The 15805-nt window shown below is 39.8% G+C and overlaps 1 protein-coding gene across 1 annotated transcript in view; it reads right to left on the bottom strand.

Moving 5' to 3' along the window:
* Window positions 1-15805, bottom strand: part of prickle1a (prickle homolog 1a) — an 80692-nt gene that overhangs the window by 38135 nt on the left and 26752 nt on the right. Inside the window, 1 exon segment of the mRNA XM_034176094.1 lies at window positions 15572-15760. Within this exon segment, the coding sequence (XP_034031985.1) occupies window positions 15572-15745 (174 nt within the window). The 5' untranslated portion in view covers window positions 15746-15760.

Raw genomic sequence — 15805 nt, 5'->3', positions numbered from 1 at the left:
CCACAAACAAAACCTTTAACAATAACTAGGATAGTTAACATTCCAGACAACTCAAAAATATCTGAATTCCAGCTTGAAAAAGTACACTGAAGGGGCACTCAAACCCAAAACTTAAAACACTGGAAAAATCATCAACCTCAAGAGGTTGTTTTGATGTAGTTAAAATGTCAGTGACCACGCAATAAGTAAATAATCAGCGAGCAGACAAAAGAATTTTTGCCCATCAGCTAATCAGCTGAAGGAGGATATTCATCATCATCTTGTCATCTGTTCTCCTGTCCATCTGTGTGTCTGTCATGACCGAAACACATTATTCCTTGAATGAACAAAGGGATGTTTATGATTTTGATATAAGTGATACATCTGGGGAAGGACCAGAGTTCTAATTTAGATTGGTAAACTTCACCTATTGTTTTAGAGAAAATTTAAACTTGGATAGTAATTTCATGAACACAGTATCAACTAAACCAACCGGCTAATATACTGTATGAGATGTTTATTACTCGAGCTCTTGGTAAAATAAATAAAATTTGTACCTGCATTAATTGTAAATGTCCACCAGGTGGAGATATTGCTCCATTTCAAGAACCTTGCGAACAAGCTGGTGTGGGACACAACGATGAATCTGTTGCTTATAGTCTTAGACAGTATGTCAGTGATGCATGTTGGTGTAAAGAAGAAGCCCAATGCTGACTTTAAATCTACTTTTTCTGGGCAAATGGGTCACTAATCATTCACCATTCATAATTAACTTGACATTGTCAGAAGGGTTTTAAGTGCTCAGACCCATTATGTTGAAGTAAAAAGTATTGCAAATGCCATTGTGTGTTGACTGATGTACTGTAGTGCCTTTTGAGAAAAGCTTTCAGAAAATGCTTCACTCTAATGCAGCTAGAAGGGGTACTCAGAGTGTGTATTTTTTGGAGTTAAAGTCGTGTTTTTTTTTTCCTCACACTATAACATGAAGTGGCTGGCACTGCTTGAAATAGCAGATTCTCGAAAATCTCACTCCAGGGGTTCTAATTTCTTGTCTTCAATGCAAGTCACTGTAGCTCAGCAGAGAGCAGTGTTTATTTCATTATTACTTCTATTTTGTCATTACATTTTTTAAATAGTTCACAATGGAAATAAGTGTTTTCACTTTCTTGTGTCATCCTTTTATTTTTAATGTATTTACAATTATATTGTGCACTTACATTGAACTTACTAAATAAAATCAGGCACGCACACTTCTAATATATCAATGATTTACCGCATCCCTTGCTGGACTGGCGTGAGTCTAGGATGTAAATATCAATGTCTGTTGTTCAGTGTTATTAGCTAATATCTGCAGTTTCTCCAAAAATATACAGTAAGTCCAAATCAACGTTCCGTTTTAGCAGCGTTCATCCTTCACTCAAACTACATCAGCATACCAAATGTCATGTTGCCGTTAACATGCATGACAAGGATAGTGCATTTGATGTCTTCCCCCACTGTTTGTGGGTGTGTAAAAATAAAATTGCACACACGCACACTTACTTTCATGTTTACACACCCACAAAAAGAGAGAAGGTGGTGGAAGGCATCAAATGCACTATCCTTCTCACTCATTGTAACAGCAACATGACACTTAACTAAACTGACTAAACCAATTGAACTACAAAAACACAATAAATCAATAACATTAACAACACTGTAAACTAACTAACATGAACCACAATAAGAGCATTTAAAACCCCCAAACCACGAACAGAAAATACAGAAAGTTGGTGTGACTTTTGCTCCAGTGTGACTTATGCTCTGGAAAATACAGTACTCCAAATATTCCCTTTGTATAACCATTTTGACATTGACACAAACTTGCCTTTTTAACTGATTTTTCTCAAAATCACATGATTTTTTTCCAGTGCTGACCTGCATTGTCTCCATGTCTCCTGATGACACAAGACCAGTGGACACACTTTTTAACTGCATCTCAGATATCAAATCCTGGATGGCAGAAAACTTTCTCCAGCTCAACCAGGGCAAAACTGAAGTTTTAGTTATTGGTCCTGAAGCCCTGAGAAAAAAACTTTTACCAAAACTTGAGTCACTTTCTTTTAATTCATCTCCACAAGTGAGAAACTTGGGCGTAATTTTAGACTCTGAGCAGGATGGATTTTAAGGCTCTTTTAATGATTTTTAAATGTCTTAATGGTCTTGGCCCTTCTTATCTTTCAGAATTGCTTTTACCATATGAACTCTCACGCTCTCTGCGCTCCACCGGCAGCAGACTGTTAGTCATTCCCAAAGTCAGGACACTCACTCATGGCGAGGCGTCTTTTCAGTTTTACAGTCCTCGTCTCTGGAATAGTCTGCCGGAGGGGCTCAGGGCTGCAGAGAATGTTCAGGTTTTTATGAATAGGCTCAAGACTCAACTTTTTAGTTTAGCTTTTAATTAATGTTTATTTATCATTATTATCATTTAAATTGTTATTGCCTTTTATTCTTTTATTCTTCTAATGTGCGTGTGTGTGTGATGAGGGTGGTGTGTATGACGTGGATCACGGGAGGTTTTTTTTGTGGTTGAGATTTTTACGTGGGTCAATGGTAGTTCAAAGGTACTGTTTTTACTTTGTGAAACACTTTGTGTTGCATTTAATTGTATGAAAAGTGCTCTATAAATAAAATTTGATTAAGTTTTGATTGATTGATTCATTCATTCAATGTTTGCTTGAAATTAGATCAAAACTCATCATTTTCATCATTTTGTTCACATACACACACACACACACATACTGGTCCAAAAACAAAAATCTGTGAGCGTTACTCTTTGTGGATGCAATCAAAACAAAGATAAAATTTTTTTAATGAGAATACATACAGTAAAACAAGCCAAATTTAATGGGTGTTAAGCTTTATTAATTTACATTATTTTTTTATGTCCACACACACACACACACACACATATATATATATATATATATATATATATATATATATATATATATATATATATATATATATATATATATATATATATATATATATATACTGAATGCAGAGTAATTTAGGAGCTACAACCTGACAAAAACACATCTCCTAAAAACACTATGTACCTAGTAAAGTGGCCAGCGAGCCAGTGAAGGTTAACTTTTAAGCACAGATAGTGATTAGTAAAATGACAGTTTGTCCAGCTATTTGTCTGATTTACATTTAGTTTCAGGGAGCTGAAATGCTTTACAGGACAGAAATGGGAATTACCAGCTGGGAAATTCCTACTTTGTCTGGAACGTAGCATTAGAGCGAGTTAATTGTGCTGGTTTTCTCAAAACGTGCAGATGTGGAGCTTGGCCTGAAATGGACAGCTTTGTATTTTGAGGTGGGTAGAGATGTAGCCAACCAAAAACCTTTAAAAGCTGGACTTTTCTAAAATGGGATTTGTATCTTTAATCTGTTGTGATCCAAATGAAAGCCTCCATGTCCATCACTAATAAAGGTCACAAACGTAGCGCAGTGTGAGAGGTGACACAGTGTAGGGGAAGCCAGGGCACAGTGGATCAGAAATGTTTTGTAGCAGCATAAACACATAATGCGTAGGTTTAAGTCATTCTATTGTGGATTTAATACAGCAAGTTATTGTTTATAAGGCTGTGTTATTTATGTCCCCCCAAGTGTAATTTACAGGTGTTTAAAATCGATTTGAAAATTTTTGATTCACTGTGTCCCTGCAATTCATGGGGCACAGTGAATCAACTTAGAATATAATGAAAAAACACATGATTATAAAGATTTCTTCAAAATTATTATATATATGCTGATGCATATACAAACTATAATCCAGCAAACCAGCTATGTAATGTGTGAGTGTCTTATATAGTGATATAAGTCCTTTAGAAACTATTATAAATACAACTGTCATAATTTCTGTTCAACGTGAAAGCAGTTGTTAATATACACAAATTATAGAAATAATTCATGGAAAAATATGTATAAGCTTCAACAAATAATATTTGTCATCCACTTGATACTGGGGCTTAGTAAATCACTTTCTAGACTGAGTCACTGTGCCCCAGGTGCATGTGACATACATGAGTCATGTTATCAAATAGCTGATAGTCTGGAGAAGACATAACACATGATCATCAGTTGGACGGGGTAGTCTTCTAACTAATAACAATTTTTTGGGCCACCTTTCCTCTGTTGTGAGAAATAAATACAAAGAAATTGACATCCACAAAATTTACTTTTGATAGAAAAAAATGACTTCACTTGCCACTTAGTTTTACCCTTAATGTATCCAAAACCAAAACACTAATTTATAAGGGGGATGTCTTTATGCATAAAAATATGGCATAACTGCTGCAAATATATATGTAGTTTTGCAGATATAGCTACTGATTCACTGTGCCCTGTGATTCACCGTACCTCGGTTTTGTGAACAAAGGTAACTCTTGACCCCAGCTTGCCCTTCCTACACCCCTCTGCACATCTCCACCCACCAGGGTCGATTGAGAGCCTCATTTTTACAACAGGTCTTTTTGATGTTTTCCAGAGTCTTAACAAGAAGCAAAGTAGACGTTTACACAAACAAGGCCTGTGTTTAGAGTGAAATCAAGAGGACGGGCAACAAAGGACGAGAGTCAGCCAGCTCGAGCTGTGGTGCCACTGTGGTGGTGGCATCATATAAAGCCTCTTTCAATCAGCGTGCCTCTCCTGCTGAGCGGCCCTCGTAAAAACCACTGCTATGACAGGAATCCAGCTGACGGGGGCTCCCAGCAAACATCATAAATCATAAAGCTCAAAAGTCGCATTGTGCCCACACGACATGGCTACAAGATTGGAGAACAAAAATCCCCCATTGTGATGTCAACGTGAATGCCAAGTGCCAACGGTAATGGGAGTGGCATGGGGATGATGAGGCTGTTAACACTGCGGTTTTTAACAGGCAGGTAAAACTACGGCTCTTCAAACAACCGGTCAAGCGAGCAGCCACAGCCACTGTGTCAATGAGACGACCATCTGAGATGATTTTAAACCTGCATTTACCAACCGCACGGAAGTAACGTTTTACCTCATTATCAGGTGGTGGCAGCTGATAGGGAGTGGTGTGATTCTGAACTCTCTCCCTGGACTGTTCACGTAGGGGATCTTATCCTCAGGCAGACAGGAGAAGTACAACGGACCTGTGGAGTCATGAAGATTATCACATGAAAACCAGCTGACAGCCGGCCATTGTTGAAAACACAAGTCAAAATGCAAGGTTTGAAGTGGTGCTCTGAAAATCGAGTAATTACAAAAAAACCTTGACATTAATATCAGCAAGGCAATTTCCCAAAGTTCCATCTCCATATATATACACAAAGCTGCTCAGAATTATCATGACTGATCTTTTTAAAAAATAAGAAAATAAATAAAAATGGAAGTATTGTTCCAAATCTCCTCATAACAACAGCATGCTGTCAGTTTAAAAAAACAAACAACTTGGAAAAAAACACATATGGGTTTCTTTTAACTGACTGAATATTTAATTGGATAACCTCAGAGCAACCCCTGTGAGCTTTTTGCTGCAACTACTTGTTGAATGATGCAGTATTTTTTTTTTTTTTAATTTCAAAGTGTTTTCTGCATTTGCGAGTCTTAATAATCAAGCATGAAGTCAAAGGAATTTTCTCGAGGCACAAATCTAGGGAAGGGTAGAGAAACATTTCTGCTGCTTTAAAGGTCTCAATGAGCACAGTGGCCTTCATCATTCATAAATGGAAGAAGTTCAGATCCACCAGCCAAGGAGTGGTTTCAGGAAAACTCTGTGAATGTCCCCGAGTGGCAGACCTGAATCTGATTAAACATCTCTGGAGAGATCTGAAAATGGCTGTGCACCGACACTTCCCATCCAACCTGATGGAGCTTGAGAGGTACTACAAAGAGGAATGGACAAAAGTGCCCAAAGATGGGTGGACCAAGATTGGGGCATCATATTCAAGAAGACTTGAGGCTGCAATTACTGCCAAAGGTGCATCAACAAAGTACTGAGAAGAGTGTGACTATGTGTGTGATTTCTTAGATTTTTTTTTTTTGTATTTTCAATAAATTTCCAAAAAAAAAAACCACAACTTTTGTTCATGTAGTCATTATGGGGTGTTGTGAGTAGAATTTTGAGGGAAAAAATGAATTTACTCCATTTTGGAATCAGGCTGTAACAGCAAAATGTGGAAAAACTGAATCACTGTGAATACTTTCCGGACGTACCATAGCTGATGAATTACACCAAACAGGGTAGTTGGCTCAGCAATGGTTTCCAGCACAGTGACATGCTGAGCGGTTACTGCTAATTAGTACTACCCTGATATCATTCCGGAAAGCCCACCAAGGTTTACGTCTCTCCCGTGCACCAGATTCGGGGAGGACCCAGGTAGGAACAAGCTGCCACACCACAACATGGTTGCACTGTACCTTGTTTTGGTGAGGTGAAGCCCCTAAGTCTGTGGAAGTCAGTGGTTGCATTACACAACCAATGATGAGCTCAAAGTGTGGACCCAACAGCCACCTGCATCCCCCCTTGCAGCAATGCCAAGAGTCCAATGGTACAGCCACATCCTTCACCTCCCTCTTAAACATCCAAGCTGAGCCATGCTAGACTTTGATCCCCATTGGGCTTGCTAGAAATGGCCAAGAAGGATCCCCTGCTAAGAACCTTAGTATATGTAATATCATACTGGACCAACCACAACAACTGGCTCAGGATAGAACAAGATGGAAGGCCTCAGTAAACCTCCTTATCTCTATGCACCAAGTTCAAAATATGATGCAAGTAAATAAGACACTTATGAAAACATCAATCTGAGCCTATCAAAACTAGATTACCATATTTTCTGGGCTATAAATCACTTTTTTTTATTAGTTTGGGAGGCCCTGTGACTTATACTCCAGTGTGACTTAATACACCGAAAACGTACAAGTTTGTTATTCATAACAGTATTAATACTGACTACTTTTATAGAACTTTCCCAAGAATCAAGGCACAAAACACAATAAACTGAAATAATAAAGGAATAAATGCCAGTAATAAAAAATGCACTACAACAATGCACACAAATCACAAATTAAAGAGCTCATAGCACAGAAAAAGGTGCGATGATATATGTTTTTTTTTCCTTTTCAAGAGACATTTTTTGACAGGTGCAACTTATACGCAGGAAAATACGGTTATTCATTTGAAAAGGAACATTTCATGGAAACTGTGCATGTGAGAGATGACAATCTGTCCATCCCCACCTTTCAAAAGACAAGCATCTATCTGTTGCAGCCAGGTGAACCCTGGGCTTTCCATTGTCCTATTCCAGTCCCTGCTGTACTCAGCACTGAGGCACGTCTATGCTGGATCATGTCCAGAGAAACATAGCACATGGCCAAGATACTGCAGCTGATGTTCTCTTACAATGCAAATGATACTCCTCATCTGAGTCTCCTTTAAGGCCCGGTCCCACTGGGGACAGGATTAGTTGAGCATGAATTGAGTATACAAATTTCGGGAATTCATTGTCATCTGCAACAAAATTGGCCAAAAATGACAATTCCTCAGTATGAATTATGGATATATTAATAATGTATGGTGAATATATGATAAACAATCACGGATGTATCACGCATATATTGAGGAAACAGATCGGACGCATTGCGATTATTACAGAAGTATTATGGCTGTATTGAGAATGCATTGCACACGTGTTGCGGAAGAAGCGGTTGTATTATGCATGCGCGGCATCTGCAATGTGGTCATAAAAGAAGCGCACTTCGGCCTTTCGGCATCACTATTCACACCAACACCACAGCCTCTGGAGCAATTTCTGGACTTGGACAAGTTGATTGGTATGTTGTTGGACGGCAGCAACTATCACACTACGTCTTCGGGGATCCATAACTACATCTGTATGTCTCCACAGCTGGACTGGCAAGTATGTTGATTTCTGCCACATTTATATAGTACTTTGGGTTTATGTGAAGTGTTTGTTACGCATTCGCAAACTGTCTGCAAATCAGATGCAAAGCAGATGTAATACAAATGCTTTATTCGTGGCCAATCTGTATGCAGTCGCTACAACTTATTTTAGTTTGTGATGTGGACGTGATATGCACGCTATATACCTGTATTACACACTGTCCCAGTCCACTGCCAAGCCACAGTACCCCGTCAATTGCGGATATCAGCGGATAACGGCGGATATACAGCGCATAGATTATGTATTGCGTATGTAAGGCAGATGTCATCCACAACCAACATTTTATGCAGCTCAAAAATCCTGGCAAAGGAAAAATGTGCCTCTGCGGATAATTGCGGATGTGTGCAGATGTCGGCTGACTCATACAAGCTTGTTTCACAGATATTGTGGATGTTTATCGAATATAAACCAATTTTGTGTGCAATTCATACGCATATCTTCCTACGCAAATCTTCCTAAACGCCAGTGGGACCGGGCCTTTAGTAACCATTTGTTTGACACAAAATCATCCCAGCAGTATCCAAAGGAAACCTTTAAAACAACTGCAGAATTTAATGTTGGATCCAGAACTGGCTGATCTTGACGGAGGATCAATCCACATTTTTCAGGTGAATCACACCAATAGTTTCTGGATTATGTGAGTGGATGCAAGCCCATATAGGAGCTCTGTTGGCACACTTTTCTTGGCTTTGGGGCACAGTGAGGCTTGTGATGGGTCAAAGGAGTTTAAAGTTTGTTTTAATTCTCTCTCTATATATATTTAATTGACCTGAAGGGGGTATTTGGGTGGGCAAGGTAGCAACCAGTCAAAGCAACCTGTCCCTGTGGCACTTTGACCTTTGGGGCTGACCACTGAAGACTAAAATTTATGGAGGGAAGCGTCATTACAGCCAACCAGATAAAGAGGTGGGATGTGCTTGTCTCATGTTTTGGTGTGTGTGTGTGTGGGGGGGGGGGGGGGGCTTTCTGCAGCTTTGGTGTCTGGGGCAGTGGGAGTTAACAGCAATTTACCCTGACAATCAACTCAACGTTTGCAGCCATAAATTATGCACATTTTCAAGGAGCTGCTATGGACCCCCGTACAGATCCCTCAGGGTTGCAGAATAGCCAGCTATCATCCAGACTGTGTTTCTTCACTGTATTGATGACTCATAATACACAGACCATTCAGGACAATGGCTGCTGTAAAGACATTACAGCTGAACCATGCATTTCCACACAAAAGACCATGCATGTCTGGGTTGGAAGGATCTCTGCTGCTACAAACTCCTACCCTTCAACTCCCCACTGCTTCCACAGAGAAATAAACAAGGAGTGAAACAGAAAGTCAGCCGCTTGAGGAAAGGGCCACATTAGGCTGGTTTAGGTGTAGAAATGACTGTTTGTGGAGTACAAGATTTGGTTAAAAGACTCAAGGCACCTTGACACTTGCACAAATTTGATCCCCGCACTGCGACGCAATTCGTCATGCCAACACGTCACACTTTGTCCCGCTTGATGCCACACTCTATAAAATAAAGCCTGTGCCATATCATTTTGTACCCGATGACACATTTGCTCTCAGAACTTGACTGATGAAACCATTCTCTCATCGCTCCCAGAATCACAGAAAAATGATCTATAGCTACAGGTTGTCTCATGCTTGTCATGTGGCGGAGAACACATTTGGAATCTTGTCTCAAAGGTAATTATTTCAAATCAAATCAAATCAATTTTATTTATATAGCGCCAAATCACAACAAACAGTTGCCCCAAGGCGCTTTATATTGTAAGGCAAGGCCATACAATAATTACAGAAAAACCCCAACGGTCAAAACGACCCCCTGTGAGCAAGCACTTGGCAACAGTGGGAAGGAAAAACTCCCTTTTAACAGGAAGAAACCTCCAGCAGAACCAGGCTCAGGGAGGGGCAGTCTTCTGCTGGGACTGGTTGGGGCTGAGGGAGAGAACCAGGAAAAAGACATGCTGTGGAGGGGAGCAGAGATCGATCACTAATGATTAAATGCAGAGTGGTGCATACAGAGCAAAAAGAGAAAGAAACACTCAGTGCATCATGGGAACCCCCCAGCAGTCTAAGTCTATAGCAGCATAACTAAGGGATGGTTCAGGGTCACCTGATCCAGCCCTAACTATAAGCTTTAGCAAAAGGAAAGTTTTAAGCCTAATCTTAAAAGTAGAGAGGGTGTCTGTCTGCCTGATCTGAATTGGGAGCTGGTTCCACAGGAGAGGAGCCTGAAAGCTGAAGGCTCTGCCTCCCATTCTACTCTTACAAACCCTAGGAACTACAAGTAAGCCTGCAGTCTGAGAGCGAAGCGCTCTATTGGGGTGATATGGTAGTATGAAGTCCCTAAGATAAGATGGGACCTGATTATTCAAAACCTTATAAGTAAGAAGTAGAATTTTAAATTCTATTCTAGAATTAACAGGAAGCCAATGAAGAGAGGCCAATATGGGTGAGATATGCTCTCTCCTTCTAGTCCCTGTTAGCACTCTAGCTGCAGCATTTTGAATTAACTGAAGGCTTTTCAGAGAACTTTTAGGACAACCTGATAATAATGAATTACAATAGTCCAGCCTAGAGGAAATAAATGTTTGTTTAATATGCGCATTGAATGACATATCCTGATCAAAAATGACTCCAAGATTTCTCACAGTATTACTAGAGGTCAGGGTAATGCCATCCAGAGTAAGGATCTGGTTAGACACCATTTTTCTAAGATTTGTGGGGCCAAGTACAATAACTTCAGTTTTATCTGAGTTTAAAAGCAGGAAATTAGAGGTCAACCATGTCTTTATGTCTGTATGACAATCCTGCAGTTTAGCTAATTGGTGTGTGTCCTCTGGCTTCATGGATAGATAAAGCTGGGTATCATCTGCGTAACAATGAAAATTTAAGCAATGCCGTCTAATAATACTGCCTAAGGGAAACATGTATAAAGTGAATAAAATTGGTCCTAGCACAGAACCTTGTGGAACTCCATAATTAACCTTAGTCTGTGAAGAAGATTCCCCATTTACATGAACAAATTGTAATCTATTAGATAAATATGATTCAAACCACCGCAGCGCAGTGCTTTTAATACTTATGGCATGCTCTAATCTCTGTAATAAAATTTTATGGTCAACAGTATCAAAAGCAGCACTGAGGTCTAACAGAACAAGCACAGAGATGAGTCCACTGTCTGAGGCCATAAGAAGATCATTTGTAACCTTCACTAATGCTGTTTCTGTACTATGATGAATTCTAAACCTGACTGAAACTCTTCAAATAGACCATTCCTCTGCAGATGATCAGTTAGCTGTTTTACAACTACCCTTTCAAGAATTTTTGAGAGAAAAGGAAGGTTGGAGATTGGCCTATAATTAGCTAAGATAGCTGGGTCAAGTGATGGCTTTTTAAGTAATGGTTTAATTACTGCCACCTTAAAAGCCTGTGGTACATAGCCAACTAATAAAGATAGATTGATCATATTTAAGATCGAACCATTAATTAATGGTAGGCTTCCTTGAGCAGCCTGGTAGGAATGGGGTCTAATAGACATGTTGATGGTTTGGAGGAAGTAACTAATGAAAACAACTCAGACAGAACAATCGGAGAGAAAGAGTCTAACCAAATACCGGCATCACTGAAAGCAACCAATGATAACGATAAGTCTTTTGGATGGTTATGAGTAATTTTTTTCTCTAATAGTTAAAATTTTATTAGCAAAGAAAGTCATGAAGTCATTACTAGTTAACGTTAAAGGAATACTCGGCTCAATAGAGCTCTGACTCTTTGTCAGCCTGGCTACAGTGCTGAAAGAAACCTGGGGTTGTTCTTATTTTCTTCAATTAGTGATGAGTAGTAAGATGTCCTAGCTTTACGGAGGGCTTTTTTTTATAGAGCAACAGTTATAGAGCAACAGATATTTATAATATACTGTAATGTAGGGTGACCATATTTTTAATTACCGAAAACCAGGACACTCCTGGCAATGAGATACTCAAAGTTAATCAAAGACGCTCAAGATGAAAAACAATGAAAACCAGGGCATTTTCATCACTGTCTAAAAAACCCTGGATGGCCAGAACAGGACTGAAATCAATCAATCAATCAATTTTATTTATATAGCGCCAAATCACAACAGTTAACCCAAGGCACTTTATATTGTAAGTCAAGGCCATACAATAATTACGTAAAAACCCCAACGGTCAAAACGACCCCCTGTGGGCAAGCACTTGGCGACAGTGGGAAGGAAAAACTCCCTTTTAACAGGAAGAAACCTCCAGCAGAACCAGGCTCAGGGAGGGGCAGTCTTCTGCTGGGACTGGTTGGGGCTGAGAGAGAGAACCAGGAAAAAGACATGCTGTGGAGGGGAGCAGAGATCAATCACTAATGATTAAATGCAGAGTGGTGCATACAGAGCAAAAAGAGAAAGAAACACTCAGTGCATCATGGGAACCCCCCAGCAGTCTAAGTCTATAGCAACATAAAACAGGACATGTCTTGGGAAAACAGGACCATTTGGTCACCCTATAGTAAGGGCTTGGTAAAACAGTTGCATTTTCATTCCTTCTTATGAGTTAGATAATGTATCTGTAAAGTTCTGTTTATTACAGATGTAACATCCCTTCATAATCTAATTTTGGGTTCAGATGCCGTGCGCGCAATGACACGCAGTTACACACAGTGACACTCAGTGACATGCAGTGTTTTTGAATAGGTTGCGCAAGGTTCACAACTAGTTCACGGAAGTGGCACAAAATTTATGCGCGCCACAAATATTGAACATTTCAAAATTTTCTTTGCGCACTGGCACACAGCCGCGCACACTTCACACAGTTTATGACAAGTTTACTCATTGGAATGCAAGATTGGGGATCAAATTTGTACAAGTGTCAAGGTGCTGTAAATATATTATGATTTCCTACTCCAATTTATATTATATATTTTGGTGTTCCATCTTATATTTCTTTACTAAATAAATGCCATCTTGCTGTTCATCATAACCTGAAGGATCGCAGGACAAGAAGTGGACCAATTAAGAAAGAATAGAACATCTTAGCGTAGTGACACAATGTTTAGACAGAAACTCAGATAGTATATATGGGTTCAGGGAGAGGTAGATGGGGTTTCTGCTCAGAACCTGATTGCTAGGGCAAACTAAGCGTGAACCCAGAGACTCTGTGATTGTGACTTTGGCTCATTCTCTGTATTAAAGGCAAGGTCAATCTGAGAATTGGACTGAGTCCTGGTCATCTTTCCCTCTCTCATCAATGGACGCACGGGGTGTGACCGAGGTAAACTGTTAAACAATTTCATGTTGTTGTTTGGGTTTACAGTTGTGTGATACGCTTGTAAAAGGTCTGCTCCAACAGTGCTTTAACTCTCAAGTCTTTATTCTGCCAGCAGCAGCAGGATTGGACCACCGTGTCCTACTCCTAATGGATCACAAGCAGTCATGCCACAGATTGTCAACAGAAGCACACAGATCCTGCCAGCAAGTGGCACTGTACAACCTTCCAAGTTTAATTCCTGCAAAGGGATGACGCTAAAATTTTGGAACATGTTATCTGTCCCATAGGTGTCATTATCCAGAGGCTGGAGTTGGTGTGTTATTCAGTAATGGGTTGGATAGCATTTATCTGGGCCAGGTAAATGGGCTACAAGGGAGCTAGAATTAGGTCACGGCTGTTTTTATTCTGGCAGGAGAATTAAACCACTACTGGGTGACTGTGGCTCAGCTGAAAGAACAGGTTGTCTGCAAGGCTAATCATTCAATTCCAGCCAATTTGTGAGTGTCAAAGTGTCCTTAAGCAAGAAACTGGACCCTATGTCTGTTTATGGCCAGTAGGTCTTTGTGTTGTCATAGATAACATTATTATTTATGCCTATGCTATAGAGATATACCATAACAAATAAGCAAGAAAAAGCATTTTTTTTTCCCCACACACATATTGAAGTATATTTATACTGTTGAGGATGTTGTTGACAACAGATCTAGAGCTCATCAATTTCATTTAGATATACAATGCATCCGGAAATTATTCACAGTGCTTCACTTCAAAAATGGAAATACTACACACAATACCCCAAATGACAATGTGAATTTTTTTTTTATTTTTACAAATTCATAAAAAACCTAAAACATAATAACAAAACATGTACTACATAAATATTCACAGCCTTTGCCATGAAGCTCAAAATTGAGCTCAGGTGCATCCTGTTTCCACTGATCATCCTTGAGATGTTTCTACAGCTTATTTGGAGTCCACACATCTGTCTACATATAAGGTCCCACAGTTGACAGTGCATGTCAGAGCACAAATTGACATGAAGTCAAAGGAACTGTCTGTAGACCTCTGAGACAGGATTGTCTCAAGACACAAATCTGGTGAAGGGTACAGAAACATTTTTGCTGCTTTGAAGGTCCCAATGAGGACAGGGACCTCCATCATCCTTAAATGGAATAAGTTCAGATTCAACAGGACTCTTCCTAGAGCTGGGTGTACGTCTAAACTGAACGAACGAGGAGAAGGGCCTTAGTCAGGGAGGTGACCAAGAACCCATTGGTCACTCTGTCAGAGCTCCAGCATTCCTCTGTGGAGAGAGAAGAACATTCCAGAAGGACAACAATCTCTGCAGCAATCCACCAGTCAGGCCTGTATGGTAGAGTGGCCGGATGGAAGCCACTCCTGAGTAAAAGGCACATGGCAGCCTGCCTGAAGTTTGCCAAAAGGCACCTTAAGGACTCTCAGACCATGAGAAACAAAATTCTCTGGTCTGATGAGACAAAAACTGAACTCTTTGAATACTTACAAAGTTCTATATACTGTAGTTTTTGGCTGCTGGGCTAACATTAAAATGCTTTGTGAAACACATTCAGTAGAATTTGTGCTGTTAGCAGCAGCTTCCAGAGCTATCAACCACCCTGCCAACCCTATGGAGGGCAAAATATTTGAAAATTGTAAAAATAACAAAGAATAAAACAAAAACAATACACACCAACATCTTCTTTGAACTCATTTAAGATTATTAAACCATTGAGAAACCTGGCATGTTTTATTTAAGTTCTTTTCTTTTCTGCTCTTCTGGTAAAGGTAGCTGAATTTCCATGTCTTTTTCTTGAGAAAATCCTTCCCACCATAAAGATGTGACTGGCAGTGCAAGAAACAAATGTTGCACTATGCACAGCCTCTCTAGTCACAGTCACAGACACCTCTAACTCTTTCAGAGTTGTCATGGGGGTCTTGGTGGCTTCCCTCACTAGTCTCCTTGTCATACAGTCACTCGTTTGCTCTATTTTACTATTGTGAAATGTGATGTATTTCTTAATGCTTGACATAAAAGAAGTCCGAGACATATTCAGTGAATTGGAAATGTTCATGTATCCATCTGCTGACTTGTCAAAAGAAAAATGCCTGTATTTTCATATTTCATTATATGAAAATATTTTATTGTAGTTGATAAATAGCTATTATAATTTTTTTTATTCTCATCATGCAAAACTGGTTCCTTGCATGAATAAACATATTTCAGAGTCTGTCTTTAAAAACTGGAGTGCCAATAAAGTTGACTTAGAGCGTGAACAGCACACAGAGCAGCCCGCTGTAAAGAACACTTTCCTTACCTGGTCTGGTCTAAGTCCAGGTGGCACCCAGGTGTACTCCTCCAGGGCGCAGCCCGAGTCGTCATCAGAGGTGGAGCTTCGCTGGAAGGCCAGCTTGCTGACTTTCTGCTCCATCATAACGTCCCGTTGGCGTGCTCCACCCTGGAAGCCGGCCGCCGCACTCGCCAAGCTCATCAGATTCTTTTTTCACTTGATAAAGGAATTTTAGAAAGGAGGACAGAATGAAAAGTGCAG

Source organism: Thalassophryne amazonica, chromosome 8 (assembly GCF_902500255.1).
Source record: "Thalassophryne amazonica chromosome 8, fThaAma1.1, whole genome shotgun sequence".
Classification (NCBI taxonomy): Eukaryota; Metazoa; Chordata; class Actinopteri; order Batrachoidiformes; family Batrachoididae; genus Thalassophryne; species Thalassophryne amazonica.
This window is presented reverse-complemented; position numbering and strand designations above follow the sequence as displayed.